Source organism: Oncorhynchus kisutch, linkage group LG29 (genome assembly GCF_002021735.2).
Source record: "Oncorhynchus kisutch isolate 150728-3 linkage group LG29, Okis_V2, whole genome shotgun sequence".
Taxonomy (NCBI): domain Eukaryota; kingdom Metazoa; phylum Chordata; class Actinopteri; order Salmoniformes; family Salmonidae; genus Oncorhynchus; species Oncorhynchus kisutch.
Window position 1 is genome coordinate 15,057,505 of NC_034202.2, and position 22,657 is coordinate 15,080,161.

The window sequence follows — 22,657 nt, forward strand, 5'->3', positions numbered from 1 at the left end:
CTTTCAAAGTACATTTCTTGTAATTCTACACATTTATTTTATGGCTTATGATATGTTCATATGCTATCTGGGGGGCCCGACCTCCGGGGGCACCCCAACCAAAAAACCTAAACCTAAAGAATGGGAGTCCCCAAAGAACATGGGCTCCCGCCTTGGAGGGCTACAGGGGTTTGTGCTACGCCAGTGTCTTTCAATCACACTTAGTGCGATCTCTACCACAGCAATTTCTTAAGTGTACATTGCAAGTCTATCTAGTAATACATTTATAATAACTCATTGGGGTTATCGTGTAACCTTGTCAGAATTTCCGAGTGTTCAAAGGGTTCAAAGGGGAAAGCACAACTCAGCATTGAGAAAGCACATCCTGAATGCCCATCTCAAATGACACATGTGCATACTTGGACATGCGTATGACTGTATGTAATGGCTTTTGCAGGTGCTAAGGTAAGTCAATCAACAGTGTTTTCATTGGAGCTATTGTTAAACCATTGACGATACTGTTTGAAAAACAGCACTCCGATGAAAATGTGCATCTTGTCTGACTCTGCACACATGTACTGTATAAAATGTAGACACATGATCAGTTGGTCGCAGGGGATGGTCAGTGTTTTACTGTGTTAGCAGTGAATGGTCATAGTGTCATAAGTAGAATGTATCTGTCCGTTGGTGTTTTCTTCTTCTTGTTCTGTGGGATAACTATACATCATGCCATTGTACCTTTCATTCTCTCACTTCGTCGCGTCTTCTTCAGTTTCGAGACTGCAGACTCAGGTTTTGTCAGGATGGTTCCTCAAAAGGCAGGGAGTCATTTGAACATGGGGTTGGGGTTCTTGACGACTTGATAGAGCATTTTTCCTTTGTGTGCGTGGGATTGGTAAGGTCATACAACTGACCTGGATAACCTTGTGAATGTGTTTGCTGCTACAGTGAATCACAACCTGTGTACACAAAGTTTAGAATCAAATGTAAAATCACATCGGAGTTTATTTGTCACATGTACAGGATACAGCAGGTGTAAACAGCATAGTGAAACATTTGCAATCTCTTCCTTAACAGGTTGGTTATACTACGTCATATAAAGAAATACACAAGAGAAATAATAAAGTACACCTGAGAATAGAATAAATACACACGAGAATATACACTTTATATGACAAGGTCAGTATCAGTACCAATCAATGAATGTGATACTGGTGGCAGTTGTGTAATCAGGGTTAAAGTGACAGCAGGAGACATTTTAAAATACTTGAGCGAGTTTCATTTTCTGACAATCTATATTGTTTATTTCATCAATTTAAATGTATCTGTTTTCAGCCTCTATTCCACTGAGATTTGTATTGCTTGTCATGGAGAAGTTGGACCGGTCTTGTTTTGTGTAAGCTTGTGGTCATACATCAATGGGGGCTTCAGAAGACATTGATACGTGTATGTTCTATTATATTTCATAGCTATAGTCACAGCTACTGACACACAGCAGAGGAAAACAGAACATGAAAAATAAACTCCAAAACTACCTCGGATGCTCAGGTCTCTTCTACCTGTCCTCGTTCTCTGTGTGCGTCCCAAATGGAACCCTCTTTTTTTTATAGTGCACTACTATTGACCGAGGGAAAAGGAATAAGGTGCCAGTTGGGACACCCAAGTTTCTCTGCACTATACCATGGAGATAGTTCAGGCCTCACACCAGGAGTGATGAGAAGGTTGGAGCTGTGGACTTGTGTGGCTCCCTCCCTGGTGACTTGTGTGGCTCCCTCCCTGGTGACTTGTGTGGCTCCCTCCCTGGTGACTTGTGTGGCTCCCTCCCTGGTGACTTGTGTGGTTCCCTCCCTGGTGACTTGTGTGGCTCCCTCCCTGGTGACTTGTGTGGCTCCCTCCCTAATACTTGTGTGGCTCCCACTCTGGTGACTTGTGTGGCTCCCTCCCTAGTACTTGTGTGGCTCCCTCCCTGGTGACTTGTGTGGCTCCCTCCCTGGTGACTTGTGTGGCTCCCTCCCTAATACTTGTGTGGCTCCCACTCTGGTGACTTGTGTGGCTCCCTCCCTAGTACTTGTGTGGCTCCCTCCCTGGTGACTTGTGTGGCTCCCTCCCTGGTGACTTGTGTGGCTCCCACTCTGATGACTTGTGTGGCTCCCTCCCTAGTACTTGTGTGGCTCCCTCCCTGGTGACTTGTGTGGCTCCCTCCCTGGTGACTTGTGTGGCTCCCACCCTGGTGACTTGTGTGGCTCCCTCCCTAGTACTTGTGTGGCTTCCTCCTTAGTACTTGTGTGGCTCCCACCCTGGTGACTTGTGTGGCTCCCTCCCTGGTGACTTGTGTGGCTCCCTCTCTGGTGACTTGTATGGCTCCCTCCCTAGTACTTGTATGGCTCCCTCCCTGGTGACTTGTGTGGCTCCCTCACAAGCAAGATGGCGTAGCATCATCTAGCAGCGTCGTGTCCCTGTATTTATCGTTTCTTTTTCGTTTTTTACATATTTTTACATATTTTCTCCACATATCTCTTTGAAAACATTTTGCTAAACCTAAGCTTCCAAATACTCTCCTGCAACCCGACTCACCCAATGTAGCTATTTTTCCTAAATTCCTAAAGTATTTATATTTACTTCGGGACCCCTCAACTGAAGCTAGCCAGCTAACCAGCGGGTATGCTAGCGGTCTTCAGCTAACCGGTCATCAGCTAACCTGTAGTTCGGAAAGCTCTCGCCTGTTCGTACAACGCGACTCTAACCAGAGCATAACGGACTTATTTATTTTTCATCCCCGGATTCATCCCCGGATTCCCACCGCAAACGGAACATCTTTCAGCTGGATTTTTCAGCAACTAGCTATCTAGCTAAACCGCAACCCCGGGTTACTCCTGGCTAGCGTTTCCACCCACTTAGCTTGAAGCTAGCCCGGCCGTAGCACCTGTGCTACCACCGTAGCATACTCCTGAGCTACAATACCCGGGCCCACGACCGGTCTATCGATGTCATCGCATGAAGAGGAATAAACAGACTCACCCCATCGCGACGTCCCCCAAAGGCTAACTCTCTAGCCCTCACTATCTCCCTGCTTTCTAATTCGGCCTGCTAACTGCTACCTTGTCTAGCCCGGGCCTACAAACTGTTAGCTTGTTAGCACAGGCCTGCTAACCGCCTGAATCGCCGCGTCCCAAACGCTTACCGGACCCATATTTACTTTTATATTTTTAATTTGTTTATACCTTCCGGAAACCTGCCTCACCCAACGTGATACGGAATCGCTATTATTTTTTTACTTTTAGAACACACTCAAGAACCTCCAGAAGCTAACCAGCTAACTAGCTACAAGCTATTTAGTCATTGTTAGTTTTTTTTTTTACCTGGATAACACTCGCCAGTCCAGCTTCCCTGCCCCATCCACCGCTGCCCCCTGGACACTGATCTCTTGGCTACATAGCTGATGCACGCTGGACTGTCCATTAATCACGGTACTCCATTCTGCTTGTTTGTTTTATCTGTTGGCCCCGTTGCCTAGTCTACGCCATTTTACCTGCTGTTGTTGTGCTAGCTGATTAGCTGTTGTCTCACCTACTGTTTTAGCTAGCTTTCCCAATTCAACACCTGTGATTACTGCATGCCTCGCTGTATGTTTCTCTCAAATGTCAATATGCCTTGTATACTGTTGTTCAGGTTAGTTATCATTGTTTTAGTTCACAATGGAGCCCCTAGTTCCACTCTTCATGCCCCTGATAACTCCTTTGTCCCACCTCCCACACATGCGGTGACCTCACTCATTACTACCAGCATGTCCAGAGATACAACCTCTCTCATCATCACCCAGTGCCTGGGCTTACCTCCGCTGTACCCGCACCCCACCATACCCCTGTCTGCGCATTATGCCCTGAATATATTCTACCATGCCCAGAAACCTGCTCCTCTTATTCTCTGTCCCCAACGCTCTAGGCGACCAGTTTTGATAGCCTTTAGCCGCACCCTCATACTACTCCTTCTCTGTTCCGCGGGTGATGTGGAGGTAAACCCAGGCCCTGCATGTCCCCAGGCACCCTCATTTGTTGACTTCTGTGATCGAAAAAGCCTTGGTTTCATGCATGTCAACATCAGAAGCCTCCTCCCTAAGTTTGTTTTACTCACTGCTTTAGCACACTCTGCTAACCCTGATGTCCTTGCTGTGTCTGAATCCTGGCTCAGGAAGGCCACCAAAAATTCAGAGATTTCCATACCCAACTATAACATCTTCCGTCAAGATAGAACTGCCAAAGGGGGAGGAGTTGCAGTTTACTGCAGAGAGAGCCTGCAAAGTAATGTCATACTTTCCAGGTCCATACCCAAACAGTTCGAACTACTAATTTTGAAAATTACTCTCTCCAGAAATAAGTCTCTCACGGTTGCCGCCTGCTACCGACCCCCCTCAGCTCCCAGCTGTGCCCTGGACACCATTTGTGAATTGATCGCCCCCCATCTAGCTTCAGAGTTTGTTCTGTTAGGTGACCTAAACTGGGATATGCTTAACAATCTCACACAAATCATCAAGGAACCCACCAGGTACAACCCTAACTCTGTAAACAAGGGCACCCTCATAGACGTCATCCTGACCAACTGGCCCTCCAAATACACCTCCGCTGTCTTCAACCAGGATCTCAGCGATCACTGCCTCATTGCCTGTATCCGCTACGGAGCCGCAGTCAAACGACCACCCCTCATCACTGTCAAACGCTCCCTAAAACACTTCTGTGAGCAGGCCTTTCTAATCGACCTGGCCCGGGTATCCTGGAAGGACATTGACCTCATCCCGTCAGTTGAGGATGCCTGGTCATTCTTTAAAAGTAACTTCCTCACCATTTTAGATAAGCATGCTCCGTTCAAAAAATGCAGAACTAAGAACAGATACAGCCCTTGGTTCACCCCAGACCTGACTGCCCTCGACCAGCACAAAAACATCCTGTGGCGGACTGCAATAGCATCGAATAGTCCCCGTGATATGCAACTGTTCAGGGAAGTCCGGAACCAATACAGGAAAGCTAAGGCCAGCTTCTTCAGGCAGAAGTTTGCATCCTGTAGCTCCAACTCCAAAAAGTTCTGGGACACCGTGAAGTCCATGGAGAACAAGAGCACCTCCTCCCAGCTGCCCACTGCACTGAGGCTAGGTAACACGGTCACCACTGATAAATCCATGATTATCGAAAACTTCAATAAGCATTTCTCAACGGCTGGCCATGCCTTCCGCCTGGCTACTTCAACCTCGGCCAACAGCTCCGCCCCCCCCGCAGCTCCTCGCCCAAGCCTCTCCAGGTTCTCCTTTAACCAAATCCAGATAGCAGATGTTCTGAAAGAGCTGCAAAACCTGGACCCGTACAAATCAGCTGGGCTTGACAATCTGGACCCTCTATTTCTGAAACTATCGACTCTGTCAATCACCATACTCTTATCGGCAGACTCAGGAGCCTCGGTTTTTCGGATGACTGCCTTGCCTGGTTCACCAATTACTTTGCAGACAGAGTTCAGTGCGTCAAATCGGAGGGCATGCTGTCTGGTCCTCTGGCAGTCTCTATGGGGGTGCCACAGGGTTCAATTCTCGCGCCGACTCTTTTCTCTGTGTACATCAATGATGTTGCTCTTGCTGCGGGCGATTCCCTGATCCACCTCTACGCAGACGACACCATTCTATATACTTTCGGCCCGTCATTGGACACTGTGCTATCTAACCTCCAAACAAGCTTCAATGCCATACAGCACTCCTTCCGTGGCCTCCAACTGCTCTTAAACGCTAGTAAAACCAAATGCATGCTTTTCAACCGGTCGCTGCCTGCACCCGCATGCCCGACTAGCATCACCACCCTGGATGGTTCCGACCTAGAATATGTGGACGTCTATAAGTACCTAGGTGTCTGGCTAGACTGCAAACTCTCCTTCCAGACTCATATCAAACATCTCCAATCGAAAATCAAATCAAGAGTCGGCTTTCTATTCCGCAACAAAGCCTCCTTCACTCACGCCGCCAAGCTTACCCTAGTAAAACTGACTATCCTACCGATCCTCGACTTCGGCGATGTCATCTACAAAATGGCTTCCAACACTCTACTCAGCAAACTGGATGCAGTTTATCACAGTGCCATCCGTTTTGTCACTAAAGCACCTTATACCACCCACCACTGCGACTTGTATGCTCTAGTCGGCTGGCCCTCGCTACATATTCGTCGCCAGACCCACTGGCTCCAGGTCATCTACAAGTCCATGCTAGGTAAAGCTCCGCCTTATCTCAGCTCACTGGTCACGATGGCAACACCCATCCGTAGCACGCGCTCCAGCAGGTGTATCTCACTGATCATCCCTAAAGCCAACACCTCATTTGGCCGCCTTTCGTTCCAGTACTCTGCTGCCTGTGACTGGAACGAATTGCAAAAATCACTGAAGTTGGAGACTTTTATCTCCCTCACCAACTTCAAACATCAGCTATCTGAGCAGCTAACCGATCGCTGCAGCTGTACATAGTCTATTGGTAAATAGCCCACCCTTCTTTACCTACCTCATCCCCATACTGTTTTTATTTATTTACTTTTCTGCTCTTTTGCACACCAATATCTCTACCTGTACATGACCATCTGATCATTCATCACTCCAGTGTTAATCTGCAAAATTGTAATTATTTGCCTACCTCCTCATGCCTTTTGCACACATTGTATATAGACTCCCCCTTTGTTTTCTACTGTGTTATTGACTTGTTAATTGTTTACTCCATGTGTAACTCTTTGTTGTCTGCTCACACTGCTATGCTTTATCTTGGCCAGGTCGCAGTTGCAAATGAGAACTTGTTCTCAACTAGCCTACCTGGTTAAATAAAGGTTAAATAAAAATAAAAAATAGTACTTGTGTGGCTCCCACCCTGGTGACTTCTGTGGCTCCCACCCTGGTGACTTCTGTGGCTCCCACCCTGGTGACTTCTGTGGCTCCCTCCCTAGTACTTGTGTGGCTCCCTCCCTGGTGACTTGTGTGGCTCCCTCCCTGGTGACTTGTATGGCTCCCCCCCTAGTACTTGTGTGGTTCCCTCCCTGGTGACTTGTGTGGCTCACTCCCTAGTACTTGTGTGGCTCCCTCCCTGGTGACTTGTGTGGCTCCCTCCCTGGTGACTTGTGTGGCTCCCACCCTGGTGACTTGTGTGGCTCCCTCCCTACTACTTGTGTGGCTCCCTCCCTAGTACTTGTGTGACTCCCTCCCTGGTGAATTGTGTGGCTCCCTCGCTAGTATTTGTGTGGCTCCCTCCCTGGTGTCTTGTGTGGCTCCCTCCCTAGTACTTGTGTGGCCCCCTCCCTAGTACTTGTGTGGCTCCCTCCCTGGTGACTTATGTGGCTCCCTCCCTGGTGACTTGTGTGGCTCACTCCCTAGTACTTGTGTGGCTCCCTCCCTGGTGACTTGTGTGGCTCCCTCCCTAGTACTTGTGTGGCTCCCTCCCTAGTACTTGTGTGGCTCCCTCCCTAGTACTTGTGTGGCTCCCTCCCTAGACTTGTGTGGCTCCCACCCTAGTACTTGTGTGGCTCCCTCCCTAGTACTTGTGTGGCTCCCACCCTGGCGACTTGTGTGGCTCCCTCCCTAGTACTTGTGTGGCTCCCTCCCTAGTACTTGTGTGGCTCCCACCCTGGTGACTTGTGTGGCTCCCTCCCTAGTACTTGTGTGGCTCCCACTCTGGTGACTTGTGTGGCTCCCTCCCTCGTACTTGTGTGGCTCCCTCCCTGGTGACTTGTGTGGCTCCCTCCCTGGTGACTTGTGTGGCTCCCTCCCTGGTGACTTGCGTGGCTCCCTCCCTGGTGACTTGTGTCTCCTGTTGTTCCATGGCTCTGTATTACTTCATTACTGTAATATAAAACAACCTTCATAACCATCTCCTATAGGCCAATCCTCACCTGAAGCCTTGGAACCTCGCACTGGGGGGCACATATGTGCACATAATACTGTCCTGTCATCTCCATACAGAAACCACTCAAACAATAAAAGTAAAGGAAACAATCATTGTTCAATGCAGCGTTTCTCTTTGACTGTTGTTGTAATGTGTGGGTATTTTTGATGGAATCCTTTCCATGCACAGAAAACATGTTTTGAAGCTTACGGTGCACATGCTATGTGTATGTGTACTGAGACACGGCATAATGGAAAGCTGTTGTTGCATTGAATTAGTTAGAGCAGGTTTTACTTCAAAGAGTATGCCTGCCAGTTGATGTCAGTTGGCAGACTTTCAGTAATTCAGGGTTGGTGTAGCATATCCAATGACTGCAAATGTCATTATAATAGCTCTATACACAACCACACATTGACCCAGTTTGTTTGATGATATTGCCTTGATTAAATTCCTATTTGATTTGTGTTTCACATACAGCGCTGTGCTCTGTTGTCCCATTTCATCTGCTGTGACCACTAGGGTCACTACACTCCAACCTGATTCTGGATGTCCTCTCTGTCAACTCTCAAGCCAGATGTCTTCAGTTTGACTTGATGTGTTTCATTGTTCTTTCTCCAAGGTTTAATTTCGAAGAGGAGACGCCGACGACCAACTTCGATACCTTCCCGGCGGCCATTCTCACCGTCTTCCAGGTACACCTTGTCTCTACTTCTGTCCTTTTATTTACCCAACTTTCACTTTGGAGCTGTTTCCTTTGGAATGTTGGACTAGTTGAAAGAATTGTGTGTCGAAGAAAGATAGCTTGTAATTAGTGGAATGTAGTAGTCTACTCTTTGTCTCCAAATGACTCATCTTTTTATTAGCCCGTGTTAGACTTTTGAAAGTCATTAACGGCCGAACTTTTGATGCTGCAGTATTAACTCAATATTTTGTTAATTTATTATGAATAATTTGCGTGTTCTTCATCTCTCTATGATCAACGTCAGATTCTGACTGGCGAGGATTGGAATGCAGTAATGTATCATGGCATTGAGTCTCAGGGGGGCGTGCGGCGGGGAATGTTCTCCTCGGTCTACTTCATCGTCCTCACACTCTTTGGAAACTGTATCCTCTCTGATCCTAAGTCGTGCCATTGCATGGATATCAGAGATTTCATCTGCATGAAGCATTTATAGAGTGAAATAGAAATATCTCATGTCATGAAAAAACACTGGAGAGAAGTGCTGCAATGAGAGCTGTACATTTTGAACATTTATTTCTGGGGGGGGGGATGCTCCCGGACCCCCCTAGAAGGTTTCCCCCAGTGAATTCTGAGTTTGAGTGATACTGTAAACCTTTTTAATGGCATGCCATCTAGTCTGTTGCTGATGGTCAAAGTGTTTGGTTGCAATGTACCATGGCTTAGCCGTGAAAGCCACTACTGTTGTGTCAAGTATTTTCCTGAGTTTAGTTCCAACCAGACACTCTCCTGAACGTCTTCTTGGCTATCGCCGTCGACAACCTCGCCAATGCACAGGAGCTCACCAAGGTAAGGCTGAGGAACGCAAGGAACCATGTCCTACCCTGGGAACCTTTTCTGTTTTTTTTCTGAATAAAATGACCCTTGGTTACCCATCCCTTCTGGTTTATTGGTCCAGGATGAGGAGAAGCAGGAGGAAGAAGCCAATAAGAAGCTGGCCCTGCAGAAGGCCATGGAGGTGAAGGAGGTCAGCCCCGTGTCAGCAGCTAACATCTCCATCGCTGTGTAAGTCTAATGTTCCAGTCCCCCCTGTGCTCTCCAAACATGGTCTCTTCCTTCCGTGTTCCCTCCCATTCTGACATCAGCCTGTCGTTATTTTGTGAAGTATCAGATATAGCTTGTTCTGCCCTTTGTCAATGTGCTGTTGATGTTGGTGTCTTGGCTCTGAACACTGTCTCTCAAAGTAGCTCTTTTGGGATATTGCCTCTGTCCATGTGTATTCTCCTAACTACATGATTGACATGTCTACGGGGCGGAAGGTAGCCTATTGGTAAGGAGCACTGGGTCAGTAACTGTAACATCGCTGGTTCAAATCCCGGAGCCGCCTAGGTGAAAAATCTGTCTGTTAACCCTAACTGCTCCTGTAAGTCGCTCTGGATCAAAGTGTCTCCTAAATGACTAAACTGTACACTTCTGTGTATATGTTTCTATCTACGTGTGAGCTTTGACTACCATCCTTCTCTTTCCCCCGTCTATGGCAATATCCCCCCAATTGCGTTGTAATGTTGGCCATGATTGCCTTACAGACCGGGAGCCGCTCTGTTATCCTCCTCCCATACTGAGGTGGAAGAGGTGACACAGACAATGTCTCAATTGGCACCCTATTACCTATATGTGCCAATGTCGTATACATCACCAATTAGATATTGACAGGAGTGGATGCTTGATCTGAAACTGATCTCCAATCAGCATTCATTTCCTTTGGCCTTTCGCTCTCATTTTAGTGAACATCGATATGACTGAGTCATCTACTGGAGACTGAGGGAGTCAGTCAGAACATTGACAACAATCTCCTGTAACCTAGTTATTGTATCTAACCACATAGCCATGCCCTCTCACCACTGGTATTGGCTTTAGGACTAATTCATCACTAGGCATTAAGGATGCCATTATGCATTAAGTGAGAGATGAGCTTGGCCCTCTATTGAGAACTTAACGAATATTGACAAAACATTTTGACGGTCAATAAGTCATTGGTTTGTACATGACCATGCATTAGTAACGTCAGTCTCAGCCCAGGTGGGACACATGGTTTATTAGATGGATATGACACGACCACAATGACCAGGGCACATATTGATGCAGACCCTCAGAGCAGGAATGCTGATCAGTTTTGTCTTTAATATCCTAATGGATAAGATTATATGGATAGGAGGGACCTGATCCTAGATCAGCACTCCTACTCAGAGACACATTGTGGATACGGGCCCAGGTCAGAATGGTGGTTAGTTTAAGAAACCAAATCATAAAAAATAATTCATAATTTACCTCTCAATGACAGATGAGCATCTGACCAAATTAAGACCTAGTTCTAGGTATACTGAGAATATTAATAAATAAGCACATTTAGAATGACAGTAGCCTACTGTATAAATCCTGATGATTACTTTTGAAGATGCATTTGCCATTATATACTGTAGCAGATTACATTAAGTATCAGATTACATACTGTAACAGATTACATGCTGTAACAGATTACATTCTGTAGCAGATTGCATTTATCTTCATTTAGATTTTTGTAAAGTAGAATGATTAAACCTTAACGTTAAGGTTTAATCATTCTACTTTACAAAAATCGAAATGAAGATAATGCAATCTGCTACATTTGTTAGTCTATTTCAAAGCTGTGTTGATACAGGCCATTTCTGAGAGAATGTTTTATTTTAAGATATCTGCATAATGTGCAATTTTACAAATCTTTTTACTCTTGATGAAGTGAATCCATAATCATGTTTTATTCACAAAAGTAATCATGACGTTTTTAACGAAGACCATTGTCTGTTTGATTGAAAAATTCACGCTAACACTTGAAAGGCTTTGTAAACCCATTGTTTAGTGAACTTTGTAAATCCACTATGATGCCATTTCTCTCATTACGTTGACTTTCTCCAGAATGGTAACACTTCAGTGAAGGGGTTTAGATCCTATTTTAATTTTTTTCCCACAATATCTGCTTCTATTCCACCCCTGGTAGTTGCTTGACCGCAGTATGTACAGTATTACAGGGCTACAAACTATCTATACTGTATAGTGTACACTACTCCCACTGCTGAAGTGTTAACCACTACTGTAGTTGTAGCTCTGTTAGACTAGTCCTTTATGATCGTGGAGGGGACAGATGGACAGACAGACACTTTATGGATGAGTTTGACTGACTTCCACCTCTCCCCACCACATCCTTTTGGCTTGTCTTATCCTTCCTGTCTTTTATTTGTCTTTTTGTTTTATTTCTGCATGTGCAGTTTTGTAAAGCAAAATCGAGATGTACTCTCTCGCAGCTCGTCCGTCTCCAGCGTACATTCACCGTGAGTTTTTGCTCTCTGTTAAAATATTCTCACCCCCCCCTCTCTTCTCCTCCCCCATCTCCTCCCCCAAACCTGCCTCCCTCTGCTCCCCCAGTTTGCCTTGCTCCTCTCTCTTCTTTCCCCTCCTTCCAATTCTAACACCCCCTCTTCCTCACCCCATCCACTTCTCCATCTCTCCTTTAGCCTCATGCTCCACCTAGCCGTCCCAATCCGTCTATTCATCACTCTCTCCATGACTCCTCCCAGTGTTGAGATATGCTTGAAACTGGAGAATCCACTGGTGGCTCACTGGTGGCTGTCACTATAGAGTGAGATTTAAAATAAGGACACTTGTCATATTTGCTGAAGTTAAGGCAAAAGAGAGAGTGTGTACGTGCGTACGTGTGCATGTCGCGTGTGTATGTAAACGCTTATGTGTGTAATGCATGCGTGGAAATGTGTGCTTGTAAATGTGTGCATGTGTGTAAAAGTGTGTTTGTATTTCTGAATATTGGATATGTAATTGTGCATAGCGCCGGGTTTCGTCTGCACTGTGTTGATGCCTGAAGTGATGAGAGTATAACCTGAGCTTGAGAGTGAATCATTTCTATATAAATATATAATGTCCTTGTGCTCAGTCAATTCCCCAGGCACTTTGGCAGTTTTACAGCTTCTGTTTTTTTATGCCCCGGTTTCTCTTTTTCAACACACTATGAGTGAGGGCCAAACTATATAGTACAGTAGCCAAGTGGTAGTCTGCCATACTAGACGATTTAATTGTTGACTTAGCCTTACCTGACACTTCGTTATCATTTGTTACCAATTAGTAACAACACTTATGTCTAAACGTTGTGGTGTGGTGCTGATGGTGTTAGTCTCTCTCTCTCGCTGTGTGTGTGTGTGTGTGTGTGTGTGTGTGTGTGTGTGTGTGTGTGTGTGTGTGTGTGTGTGTGTGTGTGTGTGTGTGATAGAGTTTGTGTGTTTGTGTGTGTAAGAGTTTGTGTGTGTATTTTTTTCATGTTCACTGTGATTTACCTCTCATAACAAGAGCACATATTTCACCAACAAGTCTGTGTGTGACCGATATGTCTCTCTTACTGTACTTGCCTATGACTTGCATATTTTATTTGCCTGTCTGTCTGTTGCTTGTTTATCTGTCTTACTATGCGTATGTTGTGTCTTTGGCTATGCAGGATTAAGTGATATGACATGCTATTCTATAAAATAATTTATCCGTAAATTAATATTACCTGATTGAGCTAATCATGTAAATGTAATTAACTAGAGAGTCGGGGCACCACAAAATAATATTTATAGAGCTGTTATCTTCCAAATAAACTCTTAAAGACCTAGTAATATTTGACATCAATAGCAGTCAATATTAATCGTCATCTTAATTCAGTCTCATCTGAAAGTTGTAAATTCTTGGTTATCTGCACGAACCCTGGCTAACAAGTTGAATCAGCAATACAAAATTGGGTTTAATTATTTATTTACTAAATACCTAAATAATCACACAGAATTACACATACACATAATTAAATCATAACTTGATTACAAATTACGTCATAAAGGAAAACGTCCCTGGCTGGGGGAACAGATATGACAGCTTGTTTTACACAAAAGAAAAGGGTCTGGGTTTGAGCGAAAGAGCGGGAAGACTGAGGAACAAAGGGTGAAGCTGTGCTACCGTAAATACAGAATCTTATGCACTCTAAATTACCGCCCATTTGGAAAAGGAAAACGCAAAAACTATTTACTCTGAGCTGCGCTTCGGTAGGTTGGTGGTAGATGGATGGCCGTGTTGCCCAACCGAGTCCTTTGTCCTTTGAAGAATGTCTCTGCTGGTATATTGAATACGTTGTAGTAACGTCGTTGTGTGGTAGATGGGATACTCTGTCTGTTCCTTCCTAACCTGCGTTTGCAGCTAGTGTTGCTCAATGGCTAGGAGGTATCACTTTTGTAGTGAATAAGAGTTCAAAGTTCATACCATTCGCAACCAAAGCTCACGCTGATGTTGGCTTCGTTCTGTAGTTATTATCTCAACCATTCTGACATCAGACCGCCGTCCTCACATCCTCGGAACAGGAGGTTATATTGTCGTCAAGGCTTTATATAGGAAGGGAGAGGAGGGCCTGTTTGAAAAGTTTTATAGCCCATGTCCCTTCACAGGGGCGGGGCACTGATTGAGCAGAGCCCTAAACTTACGAAAACCCAAATCTCACATTTTAGAAGCTAAAATCACATTTCATCCCATCACGAATAATTTCCGATTCAAACATTTAAATTGAACAACAATTCCATGTAAATCCAATAACTCTGATGTGTAGACTTTCCACTGTAGAGTTTATGTCATCTTATCATTGAGGAGAATGTTTCAGATGACAACCGAACTGACATCATACTCATTAAGTTCCACCGCATATGTTCAATTGGTCAGATTACCAGAATATAGTTCATTTCCCCCCACCTTCTGATGTTCCCAGAATCTCTATGTTAACCAAGGGTTTTGCAAATGTAACATCAGTAGGGTAGAGAGAGGGAAAAGGGGGGAAGAGGTATTTATGACTGTCATAAACCTACCCCCAGGCCAACAACATAACACTTACTTTTGTCTGTTTTATCTACTCCCCCGCCCATCGAGTCTTGAGGTACAGGTGACACCAAGGGGGCAACTTTACTAGTCATACATACATACATAGGTCTGCATGTACATTCATACTGTACACACAGATGAATATAGTCAACCACATCTAAAACACACGTACAAAGAAAGCATCATTGAAATTATTTCTTAGGATCATGATTTGTTCATATCATGATAATACTATAGATATCCTATTAGATTTCTAGAGGGGCTATGTCATAAACCCTCAAAGTTCCTGAATGGCATGAACATGGCAGCCATTGTGGTCAGGGAGAAATCCAAAGCAGTTGAATTGGAATAAAGGGCAGTTGAGGCACAGGGGATGCATCTTCCGCTTTTACTTACTTAAGTAAGGCATCTGATATATCACAAATTGTCTAATAGAATTGCCAAATAATTATAAAAACAGTTGACAGGTTCTATGTGTAAATAGCCTCTAAAATAGATATTTTTGTTTTCTTTTAAAGCTGTGAGTGTTATAATATTATACAATATCAATACTTTATTCATTTACAACTTGTCTAAGTCTATAATCAGCCGATGTCAACCAGTGTTTGGCTGTGCGTTGACTGCATTGTTTGCATGGAATGTTGGCTGTGGGATATTGGCAGTTAATTAGAAAAATGATTGGAATCATTCCACCTAAACTGGGTGGCTAGTTAGCTAGCAAACATACTGGGCAGATAATCTTTTAATTCATTGTTTTACTCAATATCTTATCAGCACTGGTTGGCCACCAGCTTACCAACTCCATTACCAAAACCCTTTTTTTTAATCCTTAACAACAAGGTTCATGTCCATTCTTGTATTCAAATTCTACATTCTATAGATGTTACCGTTATCCCATGACAGAAGGAACACAAAGGGTTACTTGAAATCTATAATTCCTCTCCCATCTCCACACTAAACTAGATTTTGGCCTTGGTATTAAAGGAAAGTTTCACCCATTTTGAATGTTATATTGTTTTTGGACATCTCCAAAAGATGTTCTATCGATTCCCGGGGTTTTCATGTGTATCTAAGCTATTGCCATTGAAGCAGAAATATAGCCGGTATGATGAGTTGTGCATCATATGATGCAAAATGTATCACACTGCCTGTGACAATTAGCATTTTTAAAGTTGTATATCTTGAAAACCTGATTGCTGACATGCAGAACGTTTTGGGACTGTGTCAACAGTGGACTACTGAAACAAATACCAAAATATACGTTTTTGAGTGGATTATCCGTTTAAGGTTACTTAAAACCAGACCCATTTTTCCTGTTCTCTGTGTATATTCAAGTGTTCCAGTCTGTCAGGCAAGATAGCTCACCTTTCAGAGAAATAAAGTAACTAGAAAGTCAACATGTGAGGTCGTTTTGGATGCTGGTGGTAGGGGGTGGAGATGACAGCTTGCAGACCCATTGTGCAGGTCAGTACTGGCTGCTCACAATACTTGTGAATTGTCATCCTTAACTGTTTCCATCCATAGTAGTAACTCACACAAATCGATGAAGCAGGAAGCATACGCAAGGAAAAAATTACGTCACCCATGCAACCCATCACATGTTCTCACATGCCTGTTAGGCCTCACAGAAAAGCATCACTATGGTAACCGTGGTCCCTCAGACATGGCCATGGCCTGCATTCCAAATGGCACCGTATTCCAAAGTCGACTACATTTGACCAGGGCTCTGGCCAAAAGTAGTGCACTATATAAGGCTTAGGGTGTCATTTCAGACGCAGCCCATTGTGCACCTGTCGAGGGTTTGGGTGAGCATGTTTAAACTTCACAAATGACAGGTTTCCCTCCCCTTCCCTGTCCATCCACCCTGCAGTAAGGAGCAGCAGAGAGCCAATAAGATTATGTCAGTGTGGGAGCAGCGCACCAACCAGCTGCGTCAAAACAACTTGAGGGCCAGCTCAGAGGCTCTGTTCAATGAGCTGGACCCAGAGGAACGCCTGCGTGTCTCCTCCGCCCTCCACCTGCGCCCCGATATGAAGACCCACAACGACCGCCCCCTAGTGGTGGAGCCAGGCAATGGGGACAAACCACGACCCCCCAAGGAGGACAGAGATGGAGCAGACCCCCAGCAAGAGGGAGGAGACCCCTACGGCCCACAACTCCGCAAGCACCACCGTCACCGGGAGAGGAATGGGGAGAACGGGGAGAGCAGGCATCACACCCACCACAGCCGCAGTAGGGACCACTACCACCCAGACGGGCCCCGGCCCAAAGAAGGAAAGGTGGAGAGGAGCCATAGTCGAGAGGGGGGCCAGGGCCACAGGCACCATCACCAGGCTGGATCCCCGGAAGAAGGGGTGAACGGAGGGGGGGAGGAGAGGGAGCACCGCCACCACCACTCCCACAGACAGCCCCGAGAGGGAAACGGGGCCCTGGCTAACGGGGCCAGAGTGGAGAGGAAGGGCCGGGGTCACAAGGAGGGGAACGGAGAGGGGAACGGAGAGAGGAGGAGATACCGCTCCCGCATGGTCAGGGCCCAGTCAACTCTGGATGGAGAGGAGTGCAGAGAGAATGGAAAGAGAGATGGAGACTGGGACCAGGGACACAGGTGAGTGACCAGCGCATTCTCAATGTGCTTTAGTGTCCTCTTTTTACTATTGTCATGTCGTCACCACAGAGCTTCACTGGACGCTCAAGGGGAGAGCCTGGCCACCAGCCCTGTGCAGCCTCCTGCAGGTCTGCAGGCCGGAGAGAAGCAAGAGGATGCAGACAACCAGAAGAACAGCCACAGAGCCAGCCAGGCAGGCCTCAACAGCAACACTGTCCACATCCCTGTCACCATCACTGCCCCGCCCAGAGAGACTACCATCATACCCAGTCAGTACCCCAGTCAGTATCCCAATCTGTACTCCAGTCTGTACCCCCATCAGTATCCCCGTCAGTACCCCCGTCAGTATCTCCGTCAGTATCCCCGTCAGTATCCCAGTCCGTATCCCCGTCAGTATCCCCGTCAGTATCCCAGTCCGTATCCCTGTCAGTATCCCCGTCAGTACCCCCGTCAGTACCCCCGTCAGTATCCCCGTCAGTATCCCCGTCAGTATCCCCGTCAGTATCCCCGTCCATATCCCCGTCAGTATCCCCGTCAGTATCCCCATCAGTATCCCTGTCAGTATCCCCGTCAGTATCCCCATCATTATTCCAGTCTATACCTCAGTCTGTAACCCAGTCTGTATCCCAGTCAGTACCTAAGTCGGTACCTCAGTCAGTACCTCAGTCGGTACCCCCGTCTGTACCCCCGTTAGTACCCTGTCAGTACCCCACCAGTATTCCAGTCTGTACCTCAGTCTGTACCCCAGTCTGTATACCAGTCAGTATTCCAGCCTGTACCCCAGTCACTACCTCAGTCAGTACCTCATTCGGTACCCCCGTCAGTACCCTGTCAGTACCCAGTCAGTATCCCAGTCTGTACCTCAGTCTGTACCTCCGACAGGTACAGTATTCCAGTCTGTACCTCAGTCTGTACCTCAGTCAGTGCCACCGTCAGTACTCCGTCAGTACCCCATCAGTATTCCAGTCTGTACCTCAGTCAGTACCTCAGTCTGTACCTCAATCAGTACCCCAGTCAGTACCCCATCCAGTACCTCAGTCTGTACCTCAGCCAGTACCTCAGTCAGTACCTCAGTCTGTACCTCAGTCTGTACCTCCGACAGTACCCCGTCAGTATTCCAGTCTGTACCTCAGTCTGTACCTCAGTCAGTACCTCAGTCAGTACCTCACTGTGTTATGCTCATTTCATGCATGGGCTGCAGGGGAAACACTTAAGTCAATATCTCTCTCTCTCTCTCTCTCTCTCTCTCTCTCTCTCTCTCTCTCTCTCTCTCTCTCTCTCTATCTGATAGTGAATAACATAGACCGTGAGAGCCTCCCCCTGAACGAGGAGAAGAAGAACTTAGAGGAGGATGAGGAGGAGCTGAAGAACGGCCCCAAACACATTCTACCCTACAGCTCCATGTTTGTGTTCGGGCAGACCAACCCGTAAGTCAGGGCCAGAGACATCGAACCTGCTGGCTCTAATTTATCTTGCCCATATGTGTGCAGTATAACAGTGATAGTTCTACCTATAAAGGCAGTAAGACATTTTCTGCATTACTGTATTGAGTCCAACTCAGTGTTCTGTTAGCGTTTTGGGAGGGTATGTTGAGTGAACTCAGAGAGATGACCTGTGCTTTGCTGTTCAGGGTGCGTCGGCTGTGCCACTACGTGGTGAACCTGCGTTACTTTGAGATGTGTATCCTGTCGGTCATCACCATGAGCAGCATAGCCCTGGCTGCTGAAGACCCTGTGCAGGCCAATGCACCACGCAATAACGTGAGTCCTGCAAGTGCACACACACACACACACACACACACACACACACACACACACACACACACACACACACACACACACACACACACACACACACACACACACTGGGCTGCTGGGTTTTTGGGTCCTTTACAAGTACAGAGGCCTGAGGGGCAGTCCCTACTAGCGCTAAAGGAATTTGGACTTAAATTGTGCCTCCAAATCCCACAACCCCCTCTGGTCCTCATTCCGACTGACTGACTAACTGACTGACTAGCTGATTCATTAGGCCTGATTGAGCTGACAGAAGCTTCTAGAATTTCTGTTAATATCACCTGACAGTTATACTGTGTGAGAGTGCACAGTATTTCTGCAAAGTATTTTTGAGTTCATTTGGGTCTTCAAAAAGACAGGCTTAACTTATTAGCATTCTAGTGAAGGGCTCAGCTGGAATAAACATGAGCTGAGTGCTGCTAAGGCTATTGCCTGCTTTTTTGATTTTGATTTATTAGGATTCACATTAGTCGTTGCCAATGGCGACAGCTAGTCTTACAGGGGTCTGACACGTAACGAAAAAGACATTACAGACCAAATATTTTACAGTTGACATACATTTCAGAACATGAACATGTAGTGTGTGTGTGTGTGTGCATCTATGAGCTCCACATACGTGCCACAGTACATACACACAACAAGCAGGTCACATGGGGGAGCGGTGTTGTGCCGTGAGGTCTTGCTTTATTTGTTTTCTGAAACCAGGTTTGCTGTTCACTTTCGCATTTGTGTCTTGGGGAAGGGTAAAGAAGACAGGCTGTTTGACTTCTGACAGACGGTTCAATAGTGTCTCACCGTCATATGTCCTCTTGCAGGTGCTCAAATACCTGGACTACGTCTTCACGGGAGTGTTCACCTTTGAAATGGTGATTAAGGTGAGAGGTCAATGTCATGCCGGGGAACGTGTTGCCAATGGACATTGGACAGTTTCCTTAGTTTGAATAAAACACACAGAGGTGCATCTCTTAGGTTGCAGCTCAAAATAACTGCACTGCAACGCTGCCTCAAGTTGGAAGCGAGATATCTGGTTCCTTTTTAAGTACTACATCCAATAGCAGGGCTCTTTACTGGAGTGGTAACGTTCATCCCTTGGACACTTATACTGTTTCAGAGGGTGAGATTGCAAACTGTTAGTACTAGTAGTTTCATGTGGATCGTCTTCCCCGTATATCGATCCTCTGCATCTCTGTGTGTAGATGATAGACCTGGGACTACTCCTCCATCCTGGTTCTTACTTCCGCGACCTGTGGAACATCCTGGACTTTATCGTGGTCAGTGGAGCTCTGGTGGCGTTCGCCTGCTCGTAAGTACACACTTTGACGTACTGCATGTTCCTCTGGCAGCTGTAGAAGGGCTTAAAGTGGCAATCTGTGATTCCGAAAAACAACAACATCCGTCACCTCACCATTTGTTTTGGTAAACAGCTGAGGGGCGGGGGCTGGAGAAATGTAACCTCTCTCACATTCGAAGATCGGAAACATGGATGTGAGGACTGTTGTAAAACTATACAGTGGTTGTTAACAATTGGATTGTTTACAAACAATCGAGTAAAACAAGTTGATATTGTGGATTATGGGTAAGACAGTTGAACAAAGCTCATGGGACAGGGCGGGTGGCGCAGTGGTCCGAGGCACTGCATCGCAGTGCTAGCGGTGCCACCAGACATTCTGGGTTCGAGCCCGGGTTGGATGTGCGTTGTGTCAAGAAGCAGTGCGGCTAGGTTGGGTTCTGTTTTGGAGGACGCATGGCTCTTGACCTTCGCCTCTCCCGAGTCCGTATGGGAGTTGCAGAGATGAGACAAGACTGTAACTACTACCAATTGGATACAATGAAATTGGGGAGAAAAAAGGGGTAATTAAAAATATATATATAATAACATTAAAAAAAGCTCATGAGACATTTATAAGTTATATTCTTCAAGAATGAATGGCTATATATCATTAATGTAAACGTCCAAAATGCATGGATCAATCCTGGTTTGCCCTTTTAAATTAATTACTGTATTATTGCTGTTTCAAGGCCTGTCTCAGCCAACAGCACCTCTCCCCTACAGTGTGCCACCTCGACAGATTCCCCCCTCACAGTCACACACTGGCTCCCCCTGCTGGCGCACTTACAAATCAAATCAAAATGTATTTGTCACATGAGCCAAATAAAAGTGTAGACCTTACCGTGAAATGCCTACTTACAAGCCCTTAACCAACAGTGTGTGTGTTCAAGAAGAGTTAAGAAAATATTTACCAAATAAACTAAAGTAAAAAATTATAAAAAGTAACAAAATAAAACGATAACGAGGCTATATACAGGGGGTACCGGTACCGAGTCAGTGTGCTGGGGTACAGGTTAGTTGGGGTAACTTGTACATGTAGGAAGGGGTGACGTGACTATGCATAGATAATAAACAGCAAGTAGCAGCAGTGTACAAAACAAATGGAGGGGGGGTGTCAATGTAAATAGTCCGGTGGCCAAACTCCATTGCCTGTGATTATTGTGTCTCTTCTCTTAGCCTATCATAACCACCTCCTATCTGTGTACTAATACCGGGTGTGTGATTTGAGCTATGAGCGTGAGGTTGATCTGGGGAGAGGGACACCATGGGTTCCTCATAGTGCTAATGTACAGCTGTTCCTCTCTCCCTCCCTGGGGAACTGAGACGGAAAGTCATCAGGTGCATCTATGGCAAGTAACACACACACACACAAGCACACACACACAGTCTCAGACACACACACACACACACGCACACACGCACACAAAGACAATATCGGAAGGTGAAAACCAGTCTTTTCAAGCATGCCGACCAGCCATCTGCGTCTCTGGAGTAAAAGGAAATGGTGTTTTCTCTGCCAGCTCCTTCAGTTGTTTTACACCCAGTGGTGTCACGATGGGGCTAATGTGTAATAACCTCTGAAGTAGCAAATTGTACCACATCTGTATTGCTGTTGTTTTACTTCTCTATCCTTCTAGCCTCTTCTCTCTTTTTTTCCGGACAGTAGCCTACTGTGTTTTGATGGGTTCTTCTGTGGTTTTCTGTGTCGCTGACTCTGTCTCTTTCCCCTTTCTTTCAAACTGTCCCTCTGTTTTCTCTTTTGTTGGCTTGGATTGCTTTCAGGAGCTTCATGGGGTAATGCCTTTGTGATTGCCTGCTTTCTTGCTTGTCCCTGTCTTGCGTGTCCCTTTCTTGCCCGTTTACTTGTCTGTCTGTCTTTCACTGCCTGTCCAGCGTATACTGTAGGTATGTAGCGTAGCATGACTGTAGCCAGCAGCCTCACTCTCATTGCTCAGTCCATTTGCTTAACTAGCCTATATATCTATAGATTCACATTCATTATATTACTGTATATTGTTCTGTTTATTTGCATATGTTCATTGATTTACTCTCCCATTTAAAAATTCACACGGTCTCATCATTGAGAGGATATTTTTGCATGGAACAGTAGGTGCGTTTGAGATGTGTGTGCGGTCACTGTATGTGTGTGTGAATGGCTGTCTATATGCTCATACATCCAAGTGTGTGTGTGTGTGTGTGTGTGTGTGCGTGTGTGTGTGTGTGTGTGTGTGTGTATGGTAGTTGTTGTCCCATAATACTGGCTCAATATGGTATATATGTGTTCCTCTCCTGGTACTGTGGAATGCTGGGTAGCTGATATGGAGGTTATCTGGATGATATACTTTCTCCCTAGCCTCCATCTCTGAGCTGCTCACTTCCCTGGCAGACAGACTGAGGGATAGATGGCACTCTCAGATGTGTCTTTTGTCGAACGTCATGTCTT

General features: G+C 45.8%; 1 protein-coding gene across 1 annotated transcript in view; it reads left to right on the forward strand.

Moving 5' to 3' along the window:
- LOC109873574 (voltage-dependent N-type calcium channel subunit alpha-1B-like) overlaps positions 1-22,657 on the forward strand; it is a 232,508-nt gene that overhangs the window by 157,985 nt on the left and 51,866 nt on the right. The window contains exons 14-24 of the mRNA XM_031809441.1: positions 8,487-8,559; positions 8,854-8,971; positions 9,328-9,395; positions 9,505-9,611; positions 11,849-11,911; positions 16,357-17,091; positions 17,161-17,360; positions 18,383-18,518; positions 18,722-18,851; positions 19,700-19,759; positions 20,081-20,187. Of these exons, the coding sequence (XP_031665301.1) occupies positions 8,487-8,559; positions 8,854-8,971; positions 9,328-9,395; positions 9,505-9,611; positions 11,849-11,911; positions 16,357-17,091; positions 17,161-17,360; positions 18,383-18,518; positions 18,722-18,851; positions 19,700-19,759; positions 20,081-20,187 (1,797 nt within the window). The remainder of the gene's footprint in view (positions 1-8,486; positions 8,560-8,853; positions 8,972-9,327; positions 9,396-9,504; positions 9,612-11,848; positions 11,912-16,356; positions 17,092-17,160; positions 17,361-18,382; positions 18,519-18,721; positions 18,852-19,699; positions 19,760-20,080; positions 20,188-22,657) is intronic.